At 44.0% G+C, this 13,216-nt stretch overlaps 1 protein-coding gene across 2 annotated transcripts; it reads left to right on the top strand.

Annotated features, from left to right (window-relative positions):
- The first annotated feature begins 271 nt into the window (after positions 1–271).
- On the top strand, positions 272–11,305 carry si:dkey-229b18.3 (uncharacterized). 2 transcript variants are annotated; one of them, XM_050048891.1, is made up of 7 exons: positions 272–1,658; positions 3,176–3,249; positions 3,493–3,721; positions 5,034–7,018; positions 7,284–7,496; positions 9,954–10,094; positions 10,339–11,305. In XM_050048891.1, exons 1-6 carry the CDS (start codon positions 1,313–1,315, stop codon positions 10,056–10,058), a joined length of 2,952 nt encoding a protein of 983 aa, XP_049904848.1. In that variant the 5' UTR covers positions 272–1,312; the 3' UTR covers positions 10,059–10,094; positions 10,339–11,305. The 2 variants fall into 2 exon arrangements, with proteins under 2 accessions (XP_049904848.1, XP_049904847.1); XM_050048890.1 differs by having other exon boundaries at positions 7,281–7,496.
- Positions 11,306–13,216: the final 1,911 nt, after the last annotated feature.

The following is a 13,216-nucleotide window of genomic DNA, read 5'->3' as shown; positions in this document are numbered from 1 at the left end:
TAACGTCAGGTCATTTTTCATGAGATAAAACACTGGGTAACGTTTATTTAATAGTATCTGTGTGCCAGAAGTGAGTAAAATACACTGGTTGTATCATGTTTAACTTGACTGTGCAGCAAGTGAAGCAAATACTAGTATAGCGTGCGCTAACAACCTACCTTGCTGCGAGGGGACGAAAACTACCTTGAGTGACAGCTCGTTCAGCCAATCACAGGCCGTCTGGCAGAAGTTCTTTAAAGCTTCTGCTAATGGCCTTTGTGTGAAGGCGGGGAACACTTGGCTCGGTTAGGCTGCTGATTAGCAACAAACAGAAGGTTACGAGTTTAAAAAATTGGATAATTCGGCCGCCGGACTGGCTTTGAGGCAACGAGAGCGGTATGAACTATGTCGGGTGTGTAACCGGAGCTTGTTGGGCCGCTTTTGAGAGGACCTCGTGGTGATTTGCAACATTTCTGGCAGCTCGCGGAGACAACCTCGCTTTTAGGTCGTTCAAGTGGCGATGCTGCGCTGATAGCTGCGTCATCATGTTGCTTCCGACTCGAGTTGGCGAAAAGAAATCTCAAGTTAACGCCAGAGGTGAGGCTGCCCGCCGTCATCCAGCTCCGGAGGCCACTCCCGACGCCTGAAATAGATGGAAGACGGGCTGCTGGTGAGCGGTTGGCGGTGAAAGCCTGTTTACGTGGTCGCGGTGTAACTGGTGACTTTACATCACTTGGCTCGGCGTTGTTGGCGCGAGAGTCTCCTGGCTGCATTTAGTATCCGCACTCGGATGGACAGGGAAACATTTCTGTTGATGTTGCGTAGCGATAGAAACCGCAAACGTGTGCAGAGATACGACCAAATGCTCCCCCAAACAGAAAGTGGAAGTGTATTGATATTTTAGGGATGTTAGCCACAACTGTTTGCCCGTTGAGAAGTGATGCCCTCACTGACAGCTAGGTTACAAAGCAGGACCCTCCTGTGAAATGCTGCTGACTCCCATCTGCTGGCGACTTTCTTTTGTTGTTATAAAAGACATAAACAAGCTTTTGTAAACCATTATGAGCGACGTAACGGTTCATTTTTAGCTAATAAGCTAATTTGTAGCCGTTAAATCGGATATGTTAGACTGTTAGCAGGGTGTCAGAGTGTTTTGTTGGGACTTTTAGGGGCTCTGTTGTCTGCTGTCACCGTATCCACGTGGACTTTGTTTCAGGTCGGTGCGTAAAGTTTGGCACACAGCACCGGACTGATTGCTCCAGAGAGGAAGCGGCTGCTGCACCTCTCAGCCTGGACAAAGTTTCACACCAGACTATAAAAAAAGCGTCTAAAAATGGCAAGCGACTGCACACACACCAATTCTCATTACACCAACACAAAGTCATTTTGTCCGTCCAAACCCTGGTTGGATGGAGACAGAGAGACAGCTGGAGAGATGGAGCCAGCCGGGAACTCAAAAGGGCGTGGACTTCCCGCACGGTGTTCGCCCAACTTTGAGATGATAGACGGGCTTCTGTACCGCAAGAAGCTGGAAAGGGGCTTCATCAACTACAGGGAGGTGTTGGATGAGGACCGGAGGCATGAGGCCGTCTCTACCTTTCACCGGCGGCGGCTTGGCCAGCGCCACCTCTCCATGGAGGAGACCTACAAATGCGTGGCTGAAAACTACTGGTGGGAAGGTATTAACATCACTGGCTGCCTTTCATGTGACTTCACAGATCAGCATGTGGCTCACGACTCTGTAAACCAACTTCTTACTGGTTATCTTGAGTGTATCCATGTCTTACTGTAAGGAAGTGGAACAGCTATACAGTGGTGATTGAATCAATCAATGATCAAGTAACTTACACATGATTGACAGCTGTTAATTATGGTCCAGACTTTTCTAATCAAGCTTGTGGCTTTCATCAGACTCTAAAGCCAGTGTTGCTGGAGTTTGACCCATTAATATTATTATCAAGCCATATTCAGTTTAAAGTGGTTTACAGGATCCACTATTTCAGGGCCAGGCTGAAGAAATTTCTTCCTGGTACAGATGATTCTTGTATCAGGTGCTCCCCCTTCCCAACAGACCACACACACATTTCTCTCTTACCCAAAGCTTTAATCTTCTTGGATGTTTTTTGACACCCTCCCATATGTTATGACACTTCTTGAAGCCTATACCCCTTAAAGGGATAGTTCAGATTTTCTGAAGGGTAGTTGTATGGGGTACTTATCTAAAGACAGGATATTTATTAGAGTAGATGTCAGTCGGCACACCCCCCACTTTGGAGAGGCAACCTGGAGTCTGAGAAGGAAGTTAAGCAATGTACTGCTGTGGAGGGGTCTGAAAAAAAATGTGTTATAGCCACCTAAAAGAAGTCATAAAAAACAGTTTAAGTGTGTACTGTATTAAGAATATTTTCACTTTACCTTGTGGTCAGTGATATCTAACAGGAAAATGAAGGCTATATATCACTCTCTTCAAAGCCAGACTTTATTGAGAAAAGCAGCGATTCTGCTGGTCTACTGCTGCCTTGATTACTTTTGTGTGTGTGTGATATTGTGTGACTTCGGTGTTTGCCTTGGTTAGTTCCCTTAGTCGGGTTCACCAAAGTTACACAATAACACAAACTAAGTAACTGATTGAGGCAGTGGTAAACCAGTAGCTCCCATGTTCAGCAAGCTATAATTCCTGTTTTTTTCTATGGAGTCTGGTGGCTTTAATGAGAGCATAGATAAGGAACTGAAGCTGTTAACAGCTTCCCCGTTGGAACGGCTCTCTGATGGAAAGGTAAAGCGGTGAAAATACCTTCAATATAGCGTACACTTAAACTGATATTGTTTTTTTCAGGTGGCTAAAATATGTTTTGTTGCTAACCCCATACACAGCAGTACATTACATAGCCTCTGTTGGACTCCAGCCTGTGTCTCCAAACTAGGGGTGTCCCAACTATCCCTTTTAATTGATATCTTCCTGAAAGCAAGGTTTACCAAATATCAAACTGACCAAGAGTCCAATCCCCCCCGGAACAACTTTTTAGCTAAAAGATTTAATGTATTTTCTCCACTAAGAAGAAATCAAGCACACATTTAGAGGATCCGTTTAAAAGATTTAACAAAACATGAAAGCCCTTTCTCTTGTATGATCTCTCTACCCTCAACAGACATTTCATCTGATCAAATAATATTATTGTCTGTATTTTCTTCACAGGGATGTACTTCCAGATCAGAGACTTCGTCCTGAGCTGTCCAGAGTGTCAAAGCCAGCGCACCAAGAAAACAGAGGTATACAATACTGTCTAGATGTCGTTTTAATTTTTGCTTCTATCAAACTTGAAGCTTCTCTTCATTTTTATCAGTGTCTCATATTTCTGTATCTCACACATTTTAATCCACACTTTCTCGCTCTCATTCTCACTTAATCCTTCTCTCGCACTTGGATGTCTCCTGCAAGTGCTTTCTCACACGTTGTATTCCTATAATGATGCCTCTCTGTCTGCTTCTGTCTTGCCGTCGTGTGCCTCTCAGGAGCTGGGTGGCAGAGGATGTGTCACAAAGACGATAGTGTCACACAGCGCTGACATGCTGAGCAAGCTGAGGAGTCAGCGTGAGGCGGGGCTCTTCTGTGACATTACACTGCGGACGAACGGGCGATCGTACTCGGCCCACAGAGCTGTCCTGGCGGCCGTCAGCGATCACTTCCAAGAAATCTTCACAGAAATGGACTCGAGCATGAAGGCAGACATAGATCTCACTGGTAAGATTACAGGCCAAACTGATACAGAATACATCACTGCTTGAGCGGTGTCTTAGTGTTGGGTCTGAATCTGGATGTTAAGACCTGACTCAGTCTGAACCATGTCCTTAAATGCCCCAAAAATGATGCATTGGTCATTAAACTGTTCCTCTTTAACTTCTAAGTCAATATTTGCCAGCTTGTCACCAGGAAAATTGTTAATCGAAGCGCCTCACAATACTAAATTGTTATTAATTCATCTCCAGAATATTTTATCATCAATTTCTCTGCAAAATGTCATGAAAAAATAAAAGTCTGAGTTAGACGGAGGCAGCTGCCCGGAGTGAGAGGCTTTGCCTGGTCAGGCTCCGAGATAATGTTATCTTCCTCCCTCCGCTTAGAACTTATAGTCTGTTGCCTTTGATATTTAGTGTTGGCAAAAAATGTCATCATGCATTTCTGATCCGTTGTTAGCATATTTAGCACACATTAGCTCAAAGGGTTAATGTCGCTGTCGCCCTGAATGTCCCACCAAAACCCGTGCAGAATCCGGCAGTTCAATAAAGCGTTGATTACAGTCTGTATGAAAAGGGAACACATAGTATTGAACAGCCAAAAATTGATTGAGTTAATTATCTGATCATTAACATAGTTGCTGATTAGTTTTCTGTTGATTGACAGAAAATTGCAGAAAATTGATTTATCCAGTACTTGACTGATCTTTGCAGCTCTAGGTAATGATACATTTAATTGTAGTCAAGATTGTTTCTGTAATTTTCCTGTGATTAACATGCCCATATCAGAACAAACAGAGGAGTTATCTAGAGGCTTTCCAATCAACCTAGTAGCTCATGTGATACATTTATCAGTGACTGATTACCAACTGAATGCAAAGACATTGTATAAATGCAGTCACGTGACAGTTCATGACTTGAGATGACAAGGTTCATCTATCATTAGCATTCAAACAATGGGTTGTAGGAAACTGAGAGCTGTAGATACAAAAGGAGGCCTTTGAAACAGGTCTGACTCGTTAGTTTGGTATGACGTTTTTAATCTAGAAATTCTGCGTTGGAGGATCCAGATCCTGAATTGGGACACAGCTATAGTCCCCCTTTTCATTAACGTATGTCTTTGATGTGTGTCGTCAGACAGGAGTAGCAGTGGCCCTGATTAAAGCAGTTGTTATATTGTCTCCACCATTGTGTTTACACTTTGCTCCCACTCTGCCTGCTGTCTCTCTGATCCTCTGTTTACACAGTCACTTTCATCTCACTCACTGATTGACCGGAGTTCAGCATATCTAATTAACGTTCCTTTTCTTTCCTCTCAGGTTTTAGTGAGGACAGCCTACTGTCCCTGCTGGATTTCTCCTACTCCTCCACTCTGTGCGTCCGCCAAGAGGACCTACCTGAAGTCATCGCCATGGCCCGCCACCTGGGCATGTGGCCTGCAGTGGAAGCCTGCTCCGCTCTCATTAAAGAGCAGGAACAACGGCTCCATCCTGGCAAGGGCTTTTCCTCAGCATGTCACGAGCGGCACCACCAACAGAGGGAAGGCAAAAGGAAAAGAGGTTTGGGATTCGAGGACAGTATGAACGACGGTTTCAGCCTAACGCTGGATGCATCTGATGAGTCTTTACAGGGAAGTCCAAGGCACAATTTGCGCAGGACACCGAAATCCCAAGGCCATAATGGACTCCCTCTGAGCCCATCGCACAGGATGAAGCTCATGGACTTTAAATCTCCCTCTTCTAAGAAAGCTTCCACACCTCGAGACGCCATGGGCACCCCACAATCACAGAACTACTTGCGTATATCACCATCAAACACCCGTCTTCTCCGCTCCACTCCGGGGGCTGCCAAGAAGGTTCAGAGATTGCTACCCATGCCAGAGAGCCCTCGACGAAACAGAAAACCTCACCCTATCACCCAGCTCTCCCGCACCTCCAGATCAAGGGTTACAAAGATTGGTGGGTGTAGTCCTGCTAGGGTAAAGCAGGAAGTAGATGAGGTTGGAGAGGATGAACAGGATTATGCAAGAGCACAGGAGAAGTACAAGCTGATGAATGTTCTTGGATTACAAAGGACTGCCCTCCTCCCCAGACCAGAGGATCTGATTGGTTGGAGACAAAAGAAACGACTGAGGAAGCTGAAGGCCAACAACTATTCACTGACAAAGCGCCGAAAACCACGCTCCACCTCCCCAGGACTAGCATTTGGGGCTGTGACACTGGCACTTCCCCTCTGTAACCCCGTCAACAGTCACCTCCTCAGCAAGTCAGTAAAGGGCAAGCCTGTGGGCCCAGTCAGCACGGAGCAGATGACAGCAAAGAGGCCAAAGAGCGTACAGCGACCTGTTCCTCCAAGTGACAGGAGCATGCGGAGTAAAGGCGTGTTACCAGACATGTTCCAGCCTGCGTCCAGGCCTTCCTTCGGGGGGAGGGAACTCAGACGGTCAGTGAGGAATGGTGACAGCGCCCACCTTGCTGCCCAGCAGCCTTTGCGACGTAACACCAACAAAACTCTAGTGAGAAACACAGTCAGGATCAAGTCAGAACCAAGTCAATACTCTATCTCAGGTTTCCCTCTTTCATCAAACAATCGCTGCAGTCACACACCTCTCAAATCACCACCTCCGCACAGGACACAGGCCAGAAATAAGGTCACCGTAGAGACTGTAAAAACACTGCGCTACAACAAAAGCCGACCAGCGGCGAAGGCCAAGCTCAGGCAGGGCTCTACGAGGGAGGTGGAGAAGACAAAGTGTAAGCCCAGAGAGGAGGGGAGGAAAGTAGGGGTCATGGACACTAGACCCAGAGTGAAGGTTAATGAACCTGGTGGGCTTCAGTTTGCAGAGCACGCACCTCCACCGTCCATCTACAACCACCCCCTGTACAAAGTCATCAAAGAGGAGCCAGCAGATCCCGTGCCAGTTGCACATTTCTCTGATCCTCCCTCCCCAGACCTGGGCAAGCGCCAGAGCAAGCCCCCCATCAAATTACTGGACTCAGGCTTTCTGTTCAGCTTCTGTCGACCAGCAGGAGGGCCGATGGCGGGACTGAAGAAAGAGGAGGAGAGCGTTGATATATGCTTAACTCGTTCTGTGTCACAAGTTGGGGAGAAATTTGGAGCGGAGGACTCCCCCCACAGGGCACTGAGAGCCAGAGGGCCACCCACCCTGCCTGTGGTGAAGAAGGAGAGGAAGGAGAGGAGCGTGAGCCAAAGCAAGGTTAAGAGACCCAGGCCAAACTCCCGAAACGGCACCCTTCACCTGGCCAAATCTGCTGGGTCAAAAGCCAAACGGACCATACCAAAGGTAGATGAAAGGGAGAGTAGTGATTTATGATGATGGCTACGAAATATTTAGGGTAGAAAATCACTGATGTCGCCTTCTAGCTGTTGCTATAGTATAATTGAAAGTCTGTAAAAACAGTTGGAGTCATTCATTCATCACTGCTTAGCTCGTCATTGCTCACTTCCATCATTTGATTTTGCAGGAATATCATGTATCTTGTGTCTGCAAAATTTGTGTAACCTCCATATTTGTCTGTCCCCCATCTTTTTTTTTGCATCTCCAGCAGCAAGGTAAACTCCCTCTAAGCGGCAGGAGCTGTGTTATGATGGACGCCGTACGTCGGGCAAGGCTAAAGCAGCTCCGAGGACCTCGTAGTCAAGTCCCCAATGCCCCAAAAGCCCCCCATGCCTGTGTACAGTGCTCAGCCTCCTACAAGGACTGCGACGCTCTAATCATGCATCGCCTCAGGCACATCGAGGGCAAGCACTGGCCATGTCCGGTAAGCACTGGCTTTTTTGAACCTTAACAACCTGCATCCACACTATTTGGAGGATAGAAAATCATGACCTGGAGCACCAATAATCTGCAGATTTTATTCCGGTTAAGCAATCTAACGTGATTTAGAGTGAAATGTAATCGTGTCGTGAGATTCAAGACAGTTAATATGTCTCTTCTGAGTAAACTTGGTGCTCAGAAGAGCAGACTTTTGAAACTTGGAGTAAATTTACTTAAGTGATGAGTCTGAGCACAATTAGCTCTTCCTAAGTCCGTCCTCTTTTTACTCTGTGCTTCAACAAGAGTTGAGCAAGCTTCTGCAGAACCTCGGTCAACTTTCGCCTTTACGATTATACTTAGATTTACTATGTGCTAGGTTCGTCTGCGTTAAAAAACAAATAACAAATTTTGAAGATTGGTTAAAAGATGTGCCTCAGTCTTCATGGAAACATTACATTGTATATAGTGACACCTTATGTTAGCTAATGTTAGCAAAATGCTAGCTTACTAGCTAGCGAAGAGGAGTTAATGTTGGTCTAATGTCAGATCACCAGTGTCAGACAGGTTTGCTTCCTTCTTATATCTGTGGTAACGTTAAAGGGATTTAAAAAAAGGACAGATGACATGATTTATCGTTGGCCTTCTGGATTACATCCTTTTGTTTCTTTTATTTCTGTAAGGCTTTATGCCACCCTGAAGTAATATAATGTTCGACAGTTACTTGGGGACCCCTAGTGATTTGTAATAATGGCGGAGGTCGTCTGTGATCGTAATCCCGTGAGAGTCTGCCATGTCCTTAATTTCAAGGTAAAATTCACTGCAAAATCCCACTGCATTTGCCAAGCACAAAGGTCATGTGATAATATTAATCCCATGCTAATCGGCATCTCGGTGATCTCAGGTCGTATTTGTGTTGTGTGTTTTTTTGTTTTCTTTTCCAGTCACAAATTATGCAGGCTGCGCTGGCAATTAGCACAGAGACCCATTCAGAGAAAAAACAAGCTCAAATCTATCAGAATAGCAAAATCTTGAAAGCTGATGAGGTGGATGATAATGTGTGGCATATTTGGTTTTGTTTCACCCCACTTTTTTTGATTTTATGGAAGTTAATACTGTACATCACTGCTTGTGGTACTGTGTAGAGTTTCTGTATTGTGTAAAGTGGAGTTACAAATGACTGTGCACCGAAGATAATGTCAGTAAATTTGAGTAAAACACATGCATCACTTGTCCTGTGCAAATACGACACATGAAACACAATCATGGGGAGCTAATTTCTAAATCACATGACATCCCCTTGTAATGTTAGTCCCGTGTGAATGGAGCTTAGGTCAGCACCATGGCCTCAGTCAGGAGACACATGTCACGCATTGCAGGAGAGATGTTGCCTGATAGTCTTGTTATCCTCAGTCTCTAATGTTACGCAAAGAGCATGTGGCTTCTCCTTTCTCGTTGAGATCTGAATGACTGCTTCAGTTTGCGTTGTTTTGACTTGTTCATAAAAGTCATCCACATGAGTATATCCTTCCAGCTCATACTGTAGTCCTTGCTGTTGGCTTCTTGAAGCGGCGCCCAGCTAACTGGAACTGGCATCGTTGTGTTTCGTTTTTGTGAAGCTTTTCCAAGCTAGCAACAGTAGCTAAGGGGTGGAGGAAGTTAGGGTCGATCATTTATGAAGTACTTGTATTTGAGTTTAGTATTTCTTTTTTTATTCCACTTTATACTTACTCCAGGGTCACAGTGCCAGAGGTATAATAATAATAATGCATTTTATTTATAGGCACCTTTCAAAGCACTCAAAGACACCTTACAAGACAGTAAAAAAAAAAGAAGCAGCAACGTATCCATAGATCATAAAATCAAACAATTCTGCAATATACAATAAAACTTATTTAAATGACTTGACAGAAATCGTAATTATAAATAGTAGGTATAAAATCATCATCAGTGTGAGTCTCAAAATGTGTGTTGCCATTAAATCAGACCGAATATACCAGCTTGAAAAGGTGTGTTTTCAGACGGGATTTGAAAGTGGAAAGGGAGTCAATACTGCGAATGTCATGGGAGAGACAGTTCCAGAATGGCTGAAGGCTCTAAAACCCGTGGTAGCCAAAGGGGCAGATGGTGATGTGAGTTGGACTTCAGAAGATGATCTAAGAGTACAGGAGGGTGTGTAGATACGAGCTTAGACAGGTAGGAAGGGGCTTGATTATGAAGGGCTTTAAAGGTGAGAAGCAAAGTCTTGAAATCGATGCAATAAACTGTATTGTACGTCTGCCAGTAGCGTTATACCACCGACCTGAGAGCTTTATCAGTCTTCTCATCTAACCCTTGCCACAAAAGCAGATTTCTCAGAATGTCAAACCACAATTGTGTCACATTTGTGCCACGTTTGTATTGCCAGTATAACTCAAAGTCTCTCCGTTGCCTCCCTTTGTCCTTCCCTCTCTCCGCCGTGTAGCTCTGCAGTAAGACGTTCTTTCGACTGAGGAATGTACGGAGCCACATCCGCACCCATGACCCCAAGTTGTACAAATGCCGGAGCTGCATCGCTGCCGGTTCCTGAGGCAGCTAGAGGGTCTGCCCAAGGAGCGATACTGAGGTGGGTGAAAGTGACACCTTTTCAGAGCTGAGCTAAACTTAACTGAATCGCTAATGTGCTTAATGCTTGGCTTGCTCATCCATTGTTTTTTGTGATGCTGTCTACAAGTGAAGTTTTAATTGTTGAGCGTGTGTTCTGTTGTCACTCCTCAAACTTGTCGCAGACAGAGCTGTCAATACATCACACTGCACTGTTTTGTTTTTTTTACCATGTCTGTTTCTTAACACTGGTGTTTATTTTGCAGGATGAAGGCTGTCAGTGTCTGACACCAGCGAACAGACTGAAGCCAGAGGCACATGATCGATCAGCAGCTTGTATATAACGCATCCGTCACACACAAGCACAACGGTCTGTGGAAAGGCATAATTACTCAGATTCTAATTATCGCCGTCGTCAATGATCGCTAATGTTATTTAAATAACCAAACCGAGGTTGCTGGTCCTTTTGCGTTTCCGTAGCTACAGAAGGTTAAACTTGAACATTACACTCAGGGGGCGGGGAATGTGATGCCACGGTATAAAGTGATTTAACGTCACGGTTGTGTATAAAATGAAAGTGATTGTTATAACTATTACTGCTACGTATTGTTATTATTTTTCTATGTATAGATGACTTTTGAGTGCACTTATATCATAGCTTATGTTGTAAACCTAAGAAGTGGTGATGATTTTGAAGGTTTGGAGTTCACGGCGGGAATACTTGAAGTGATGCAAGCGCTGGAGGGAATACTTGAAGTTGGCGGGGGGTCTTAGGAGAGAGACTGTCCTTTGGGTGTTTCAGTGGGTCTTTGTCCTTCGGTGTGCTAACTTTTAAACGACTCTACCAGTCTGTCCCTCCTTTCGTATCGATCTGCTAGTCTCTCACAGCCTGTGAGTCTGGGGTTCGACTCGGGGCTGTTCACCACTGCATGTGTGTCTGCAGGCCGTTTGTGGTCCGTGTCTTTTCTAAGACTGCCAATTTTGAAAAGGGAAAATGTGTCTCGTTTTTAATGTGAATTTCTGAATAGTAATCAACACAGCTGTGTCATTACAGATGTTTTATTGATCTCCTGTTCCACTTTGATCCGACTTCGACTCGTTCGACTTCAAATCCCCCTCCTACTGAATAAATGCAATGTGTTCACATAAAGAGATGTTTGTTTCACAAATTGATTTTAGAAATAACTGAGCTGTCTATCGCTGTTAAAAGACTGAATAAATTTTTGCCTTTTATGTCTTGGTATTCGTGTTTTAATTACATGTTTTATGTTTTATACATACTGTACTCTCTGACTGAAAGAAACAAAGGGCAGGTTCAGCAGTGGGTCACATTTCTTGACTATTAAATCAGGATTATTTTAAGGATTCAAACTATAGAGATAAATTATATAGAGTTCGGGGGAGTTATTTCCCCATACAAGTTGAAGAGGGTCCATTTAGTTAAATATTAAATTGCTTTGCTGCCAGAAATCACCACAACTTTCTCCTTAACTTGTTTTTATTTTATACCATTGATTAATTTGTAACAGTAGGTGTCACATTTTCTCCTGAGTTGTTTTACATAAATCATATACACAAGTAGAACTGAAACATTTAGACGATTAACTACTATTAATCAGCTTTTTTGATCGTTGATTCAAAGCAAAAATGCAAAACATTACCTGGTTACAGCCTCTCAAATGAGTGTTTGCTGCTTTTCTTTGTCTTGTGTAATATTAATTAAAAAACCTTTGGGTTTTGGACTGTAGGTTGGACAAAACCAGCATTAAAGGGACAGTACACCCCACAATCAGAAGTACACATTATTCCTCTTAGCTGTAGTGCTCTTTATCAGTCTGTATTGTTTTGGTATGAGTCGCAGAGTGTTGGAGATATCGGCTGTAGAGATGTCTCCTGTTTCTTGAATATAATGGAACAAGTTGGCACTCGTCTTGTGGTGCTCAAAGCTCAACAGCAATGTATCTTTTCAGAAATCACGACCCTGTATTCAAGATCCACAGACCTTTTGGTGAGCAGTTTCATATAGGAACTATTTTCTTTCTACCAAACTACACCTGACAACTGTATCACCATGCAGAAGGAAGCATGCATCTACTGCTAGCTCACCTAGCACTATTAAGCTAGCTAACCTTATAGCTCAGCAGAGGAGGACGCCATCAATGTTTACATCTCGCACTGTCCTGAGCACAAGCCTCTCGTCCATGAGTAGATGCACGCTTCCTTCTGTGTAGTTTGGTAGACTGAAAATAGTTCCTACATGAAACTGCTCACAACAACGTCTGTGGATTATCTTGAGGGATCAGAGGCCTGTACTACGAAGCCAGTTCAACTTACCCAGGATGTCTTTTCATTATCTCGTTTGACTAACCCTAACATTGGCCGTCTGGATGACCGGTACTACAAAGCTGGTTATCGGTTAGTTCAGTCAGCTCTGGGTTTTCCTATCCAGCCGCGAGCGCATTCATGTGAAAGAGGCGGGGGTGTTTAGTACGAGCGACATCATCAGAACCATGAATAAAGTCGGCTGCTTCGTATGAGATGAAACTGTACCAAAAGTGTCTTAGACTGTGAGACAGTAACGTCAGTGGAGTGGGATGTAAATGATACTCTGTAATCTTAGAAGGGAAAATGTAGAAACCTTGAAAATACTATCCAAACAGTTACCATCGGCTGTGACTTAAATTACGTGAAGGTATCACTGAGCTATGATGATGATGAATAGTCACATGAAACACATTAAAGTAACACCAGACTGTTTCTGCTGCTCAAGTAAAGGGTAGAAAAGTAGCCTAGTTAATGACTGATGAGGTCTATCCGACGGAAATGTGGCATTTATAATAACAGCAGCCAATTAACTGTGTGTGGATTATTTTTCTAATGAAATATTTATTTCCTAGTTCTTATCACACAGGTGTCTCATTTTATTTTGAGCTGCAGTGATGAATCAGAGTGTAAAAGTAGCAGCAATGTCAGCGATCACTGCTGACTAAAGTTTAAACAGTACTAAAATCGTGTTTAGTGTTGTAAACAATCTCTCCGTTTGTTTGCTCTGTTTCAGATCTGTGGAAATAGAGCCCTGGGCCAATGAAATGGGGGCTTTATGGTATAGTGGTTAGCACTGTGGCCTCACAGCAAGAGGGTTTC

The sequence above is a fragment of the Epinephelus moara genome, chromosome 7 (genome assembly GCF_006386435.1).
Source record: "Epinephelus moara isolate mb chromosome 7, YSFRI_EMoa_1.0, whole genome shotgun sequence".
Classification (NCBI taxonomy): domain Eukaryota; kingdom Metazoa; phylum Chordata; class Actinopteri; order Perciformes; family Serranidae; genus Epinephelus; species Epinephelus moara.
Note: the sequence above shows the minus strand (reverse complement) of the source record. Positions and strands in the feature narration are given on the sequence as shown.

Bases quoted from the DNA above. Each gene is read 5' to 3' on its own strand.
- si:dkey-229b18.3 (XM_050048890.1), top strand. From the start codon at position 1,313: ATGGCAAGCGACTGCACACACACCAATTCTCATTACACCAACACAAAG. The intron at 7,019-7,280 runs GTAGATGAAAGG...TTGCATCTCCAG, and splicing joins CCAAACGGACCATACCAAAG to CAGCAAGGTAAACTCCCTCT. The intron at 7,497-9,953 runs GTAAGCACTGGC...TCCGCCGTGTAG, and splicing joins GCAAGCACTGGCCATGTCCG to CTCTGCAGTAAGACGTTCTT.